The sequence below is a fragment of the Metopolophium dirhodum genome, chromosome 9 (assembly GCF_019925205.1).
Source record: "Metopolophium dirhodum isolate CAU chromosome 9, ASM1992520v1, whole genome shotgun sequence".
In the NCBI taxonomy this organism is placed as follows: Eukaryota; Metazoa; Arthropoda; class Insecta; order Hemiptera; family Aphididae; genus Metopolophium; species Metopolophium dirhodum.
Genome location: NC_083568.1, coordinates 16289986 through 16297457, shown reverse-complemented (window position 1 = coordinate 16297457; position 7472 = coordinate 16289986). Strand labels below are relative to the sequence as shown.

General features: G+C 30.1%; 1 protein-coding gene across 1 annotated transcript; it reads right to left on the bottom strand.

The window, feature by feature from the left end:
• Positions 1-3169: 3169 nt before the first annotated feature.
• Positions 3170-7194, bottom strand: LOC132952488 (zinc finger MYM-type protein 1-like). The gene is made up of 4 exons (XM_061024794.1): positions 6567-7194; positions 4372-6450; positions 3885-4179; positions 3170-3252 (listed from the first exon to the last, which is right to left on the bottom strand). The coding sequence occupies exons 2-4, from the start codon at positions 6421-6423 to the stop codon at positions 3170-3172; spliced, it is 2430 nt and encodes an 809-aa protein (XP_060880777.1). The 5' UTR covers positions 6424-6450; positions 6567-7194.
• Positions 7195-7472: the final 278 nt, after the last annotated feature.

Below are 7472 nucleotides of genomic sequence, written 5' to 3'. Positions count from 1 at the left end.
AGTTATCTGAGCGCACGGCAGTGCACCAGGCCAAGTTACAGCAATGCCAGTGTATCTTTACACGAACCAATTTACCCTTTTTTTCTAACCCATATATCTCTGTTTCCTCTTAAGATAAACTTTTGAAATTTAAAACATAGATTAACCTCTAGTAGCTTAGGACGCTGTAAGAAAATGAGCCCTTAATATTGTACCATTTCAAAATGGCAGGATTTCAAAATTTGCAATATTGTTACTGACTCACTGACTGACTCACTCACTCACTCACTCACTCACTGATCATCAAAATTATAAGACACTTCCCGTATAGATAGAAACGTGAAATTTGGCACAAAGGTAGATTTTACAGTGTAACTAAACGGAAAAATCTCAAAATTGAATTTTTTTCAAAATGAATGCCTCTCCAGAGTGTGTATTTCTAAACGTATGAAGTGGCACGCTTAGCACGCATAAACGTTTACTTTCAAGCGTACGTGGCCCTCTCCAGGGTGACGAGCATCCAGGGAGTTCACTTAATTAATTTTGATCCCTGTCAGGTGAAAGCCAAGAATAGTGCCATTGTTGAATATAACTGTCTAAGAACTTTGAATAGGCCAGACTTAACAGACATTCCATCTAAAAAGTCTCGACGACGAAAAATAAAAGACCGTACTTGGGTATCTTTGCCTGGTATTGACAACTCTCAAGAGTCCAATTTCTCAGCTCCTCAACAGAAACCCAAACGTCTTACAAGAGAAAATCTACGACGTATAAAAAAATTAATTTAAAAAAAATAAATAAGTAAATTAAAAATTAAAAATTAAAAATAAATAAATAATAACGACACGTCGTCCACGACGCTGAAGCCCGCAAAAATAAATGATATCCCCAACAAAAACATAACAGTGAAAAAAGGCCAAGTTCCAAACTCCCTCCCAAAAAAGTCGGCCTATCAAAGTAGTGAAATCTACATTGTGGTCAAGTCTGCTATTTTTTAATTCATAACCTCAATGCACTCCTACATTAAAGAGCAACACTTCTCTTTTATTTGTATTGTTTAACACTTGGTCAGTTTCTGAATGAGGAATAAAACATCATTATCGAATGTGCTCACTTATGACTTACGAGGGTGATGGGGAGAAGAAGATTCAGAAAAAAGTAAAAGGTTTAGATTTCTTCTCAAAAAATACAGCGAATCATAGTAAGTAGTGGTATCTACATTACGGCCAAGTCTAGTTTATTCCTCATTCAGAAACTGACCAAGTGTTAAACAATACAAATAAAAGAGAAGTGTTGCTCTTTAATGTAGGAGTGCATTGAGGTTATGAATTAAAAAATAGCAGACTTGGCCACAATGTAGATTTCACTACTTTGATAGGCCGACTTTTTTGGGAGGGAGTTTGGAACTTGGCCTTTTTTCACTGTTATGTTTTTGTTGGGGATTACGTATACGCATAATATTGAAACATTTATTATATTATACATAAGAAAATTAATAATTGATCTAACAGCATTTACCTGCAGCAATTTAAATGGCGTTGAAATGGAAAGTGTTGAAACTTACTAATCATTTCAAGTAAGTAAGTAAGTAAGTAAGTAAGATCAATACATTAATTTATCCGCTCAGAATCTAAAATGTATTCGGGAATAAAATATAAAGAAAAAGTATTTAAAATACCCCTTCAAAAACTATTTGAGAAGTTATTATAATTATACGAATACTTAACAAGTCTGAATTAAACTCGTTCGGCAAACGATGTATTCAACATAAATAGGTGTCCATATAAATGAAATCCCCCCCCCACATTTCTCCCCTATACTTGATCATTATAATAGAAACCTGAAGAATCATTAAAATATGATGAGTTCAATTTAATATATAAAATATTTCTAATATTATAAGTTGTAACTACTTATTGGGTATATTATGAATGTATAATAATAATCAGTGGTTTATCTAGGTGTGTGTGGATGTGTGGGGGGGTAGGTTAGGGGGTTATAACCACCCCGAAAGTTGTTAAATAGTAATAATTAAAGACCGGATTTATATTCTCTTAAAATACCTTAAATATGATGCTAATATTCTCGAAAAAACCTTGAAATATTCTCATTATATTCTCTTAAAAATTTAAAAAATATGCAAAATATACAAAAAAAGCAAAAATAATCATTAAACATCATTATATTTACTTTAATATGCATTTAAAATTTTTTTTTTTTTCAATTTTATATTAATAGTGAGTTAACTATTAGTTATTTAAAGTTTCGTATTCTAATGGAATATTATTGCACTTTAGTAAGAATTGGAAATGATAAAATAAAAAATTGTAAATGTTCAAAAAAAATTTTTCTGGGTACCTACCTACCGTAATATTAAAATTAAAAATAAATACAAATTTTTTCTCACAATTTACGAAATATTCCAAAATATGCTAAATGAGTTAAATATTCTCTAACCCATAAAATATTCTCAAATATGCAAAAAAAACTTTTTTCTATGCATTCAGAATTGAACAAATCATCCACATTTTTTACTCTCATAAGACTGCATAGACCCAGTAACGATATGTAAAAACATATAAATCCGGTCTTTAGTAATAATATTTTTATAAATCGTATAAAATTCATATTTTGTACTAATATTAAAATATATTACGCTAACCATCGTTAAAATCGTCGTGATAATTGATCATACAATTATCACTATAACATAGGTATAATAGTAACATATTACATAATATTATATAGTTATGTACTAAATTATATTTCTACAAAAATAATTATAATATACTGTGAAACTTCTATAACATTATGAAGTCTCATTGACAACAAATTCGTATTATAGAGACATTCAATTACAAATGGACAGCTTTGAATGAGTTTAAAGTTTATAATTTTCAAATTGCATGCAAGTGGGTCTGTAAATGTATGAGTAGGTAGCTAGTGATCATTAGACGTGTGTGACTGTAGAGTGTAGTGTTATAGTAGTAACGGAGTGATAACACTTCTGAAAACTGATTTGATTTCGTTAATATTAGGGCGACTTTAGATTGATCAGGCCTTATTTATATACTGGTATGATACTATGATTGATAAGCGATTGGTACATTTAAAATGATAACTGACTGTTTGCAATCCCCTTAAAATTAATAAGATGTATGATGCATGATGATGCCATATATTATTATGATCAGGGACTGGAACCGTACCGAAATAGACCGGTTTTGGACCGAAACCTTTTGAAAATCTTGGGACCGAAACCGGACCGGAACCCTTAAATAAATTTTTTTAGGAACCGAAACTTAAACCGAAACCTTTATTTTGATGTAGAGATTTTTACGTTTTTTTTCGGTTAAAAAATTCAATAGATATTTTTTCTTTATTATATAGTAGGTAATCACTACTAAGTAATAACAAATAATTATTATTAAATCGTAGACCTATAATTCCTATATATATATATATATACCCAGACCCGGATTAACACTATCGTAGGCCCTAGGCACAGTTCTTTATTACCCATCATGTGCTAATATACGGTTCTGTAGTGTTCAGTATTTAAATGATTAAGAAACCTAATTTTTGGGAGAGGTAGTGTTTTTCGCAGTGTTTTAAGTCTTTAAAATCAAAAATATTTACAACCTGAAAATCAATTATTAACTTTATAATCATAACTTTATCTAATGACAATTTTAACACATCTAAAAATACATTTTACATTACTCAAAATATATTATTTAAAATTAAACTGCAGGAACCATACAAAACAACTTATTTTATACCATTTTTCATTTTGTTCTTTGTATTTAAATATAAAACAAGATAATTTATTGTAACAATTTAAAAATAACAGTATTATGTAGAATATGTCTTAATATAAATTTATTGTTACAAATGTTTTTTACGATATTTTTTGTTTGCAAATGATTCTATAACTTTTTCGGTATCGATGTCTTGGAGTAATTCGTGTTCAATTGCAAGTACCGATAATGATGATAATTTATCTTGTCCAATAGTTGACCGCTGCCAGTTCTTAACCCTCTTTAAAATTGAAAATGATCTTTCACCTTCGCACGAAGTCCCAAAAATTGATAAATATATCCTAAAAGCAATGTTTACATTTGGAAAACTTGTTACCATTTTGGTATTTATTTGTTTAATTAGCATTTCATTAACAGACATCCCAGTTTCTCGAAAGCTCTTAAAAATCAAAAACTCATTAACAAATGAAGATTCTAAATCGGTTTTATAGGCTTCAACTAAATTATTTGCCTTTATTTTTATTTCTTCATCTTTTAAACTCTCGTTAGTTAAAAAATTAAATCTTTCGTCTAATTTTAAATAAGCTTTTTTTCGTTTTTCCATTTCAACAATCAATTTATCAATTATTACATAAAATGTTTGAGTTTTGAATTTATCTCTAGCACTCATTTGATCAACAGCATCAATTGCATTGCCATCATTTATCGAGACTTTATGTTTACGTTTTCTAGATTCCATTTCAGAATAATCAGACAAACCAGAAACTCTTTTTTTTGCTTTTTCTTCAAATAAATCAAATTCTTCGGCGCTTCTCATTTTTTTAAAACATAATATAAGACTGTTATAGAGGTTAACGACAGTACATATCTCAATACCGGGTGTTTGTAACGATTTGTTTACAATATTAATTTGTTGTAAAATGTCATTCCAAATATTAGACATTAGAACAGTTTCAAGACGATTGAGTTTTTTAACAAGTGACTTAGCTTCATTAACAGCATTAGGAGGTTGTCTTTCTGATAATGAAATATCAATCAAAGCCTGACGGATTTCTTCATAATTAAGTGATAATGCCTTCGTTGCATCACTACGCGCGGACCATCTTGTTTCAGACAGACTTTTAACTACAAAAACAGACTCCTTCATATTTTTTAACATTATAGACCATCTTTGAGGTGATGCTGCCAAAAACGTATAAATTGACTGAACCACACTAAAAAATTTAATGGCTTCAGTACAACATTCAACAGTAACAGATCCTACCAAGTTTAAACTATGTGCAGCACAGGGAACCCACTCGGCCAATTTATTTACTTCACGAAAAAGAGCTTGAACTCCTGAGTATATTCCACTCATATTACTCGCATTGTCGTAAGACTGAGAACGGCAATTTGATATGTCAATATTGTTATCGTTAAGCAATTTAGTCAATACATTAAAAAGATATTTACCATCATGCTGTTCAATAGGAACAAAGCCAAGAAATCTCTCTACGACTTTTCCTTGACCAATGGTGGTGTAACGAATAATGATCGTTAACTGATCGATGTGCGCTATGTCGGGCGTCGAATCAATACTAATACCGAAATATATTGATTCTTTTATTTCAGAAACAATTTTTAAATTTAGAGTAGTAGCAAGAATGTCTATAAATTCGTTGCAAATCGTAGATGACATATATGATATATTTCCTTTGCCAGGATTTCCGAACTTTTTTATATGCTCTTCAAGAAAAGGATCAAAATTAGAAAGAAGTTCAAGGCAACCTAAATAGTTACCATTTTTTGGACAGCCAAATACTTCCGAATCTCCTCTAAAAGCTAATCCTCTAGACGATAAGAACTTAATTACTGCTATAACTCGTCTTAAAACTTGAATCCAATACATTTTTTCTTTATTATACTGATTTATTAATTCCACATCTATTTTTTTACATTTTTGAAGGTCTACCATTTTTTTTATCGAGTTAAAATGGTCATTAGATTGTTCGTGAGTTTCCATTCTAACATTAATATTTTTCCAATCATCAAAACCACTTTCGAATTGATGCACAAGTGTTAATTTATCACTACTTTGCAAATGACGAAAAATTTTACACACATAGCAATACACTGATCCAGTGGATGGCGAATATATCAGCCAGTCTCGATTTACACACTCACCATTTCCTAATGCTCGTGAAAAATATTCCTTTCTGAAATATCTCATTTTTTTACCAAATTGTCTAGCAGATACAGTTAAATCTGCATCCACATTTTGAATAGGAATATTTTCAGAAAAATAAGAAATCAGATCAGCGTTAATTTCCCAATGTGCAGGATCGTTACTAAATTTTAAATTACTAAGGTCGGTCAGATTGGATTTAACTTTATCTGGTATAGATTCAGTTATAACACTTGTAGTTTCGTTTAAGGGAGTTGTCAAATTTGGTTCAGTTTTCTTAGGAGATGAACCTAATAAATTACCTTCAATTTTAGATTCATCTGTCATAATATTTATTAGTTGATTTTTATTTGAAATCTCAATTTGGTTTGTACTTGTACCTGCATTAGAACGATTTTGTGTTATTATGAATTTGCTCATGGACCCCATTTGTTGACTGATGTATAAATCTCGTTTTTCTTTCTTTTTTCTTTTAGTAGAACCACTTTCGTGCATCCTTTTGTACCCATCACCAGACATTTCAATATTACTTCTACTAGTTCTACTCTAATAATGTATACATAAACATTTATAAGAGTATATCAGTATATGATATAATTTTAAATACGATGTTATTTTAATATATTATCTAACGTAAGATATAGATTAAAATTTTAAAGTACCTGTTCAGAGATTGTTCCGTTTAAAGTTCACTATACTGGATTTACAATTGACAATAAACGATATTAATGAATAATGATATTATAATTTATAGTACGGAACTGCGGACTGCTACGAACAAATAACAATATTGACAAGGATTACTTAAGAATAATTAAATGTTGTCTTATCGTTTCGATACGGCGAATGGCGATACCGACCGAACAAGTCCCGCATATAATGTCCACGCGTGTGTGTGTGTGTGTGGGTGAGTCCGCGGTCGATAAATATTATTTATATTACGTAAATGATATTATTTTTGTATTATTTCCAAAAATATTCTAAACAGAAATCGTCGTTTCATTCATCATACACAGTCGTTTTCCCGTATACCGTATGCATTTTATCGGTTTATGGTTTATCCAATCTGATTTCATTAAGTGATTATTACGAATTACGATAACGAACATTAAATATAAATATACGAGAAATATTATAAAAAATATTTTATTTGTTGTGCTAACATCTACAAATAGTTAATTAACTTTAAAAAAAAATATTACAGAAAAATCGTAACCAAAAATTTCATTTTCGTAGGCCCTAAAATGTTCGTAGGCCCTAGGCACAGTGCCTATAGTGCCTATTGGGTAATACGGCCCTGTATATACCTATATATAATTCTTATGTGTACAACAGAATCGTCATAAAAAAAATTCCAAAAATCCAAATTCTAATTTCCATGTAATCGTCAATGAGCCCGTTACCTGCGTTCAATTATTATTGAAAAGCTAATCGCAATTCGCATTTCATTCGCAATACCTGTTAATATAGAAATAGAATTTCTGAAATTAATAACAATTTGCGGGTTTATACTTTATAAGTGTTTCAGAGTAAGTTGTTATATATTTAATAAATAAATTATACATCAT

Coding starts and splice junctions, on each gene's coding strand:
- LOC132952488 (XM_061024794.1), bottom strand. CDS start 6,423: ATGTCTGGTGATGGGTACAAAAGGATGCACGAAAGTGGTTCTACTAAA. Junction 4,180..4,371: donor TCAAAACTCAAACATTTTAT/GTAATAATTGAT, acceptor TTGATTTTTAAG/AGCTTTCGAGAAACTGGGAT. Junction 3,253..3,884: donor ATTTGCAAACAAAAAATATC/GTAAAAAACATT, acceptor AATTTATTTAAG/GGTTCCGGTCCGGTTTCGGT.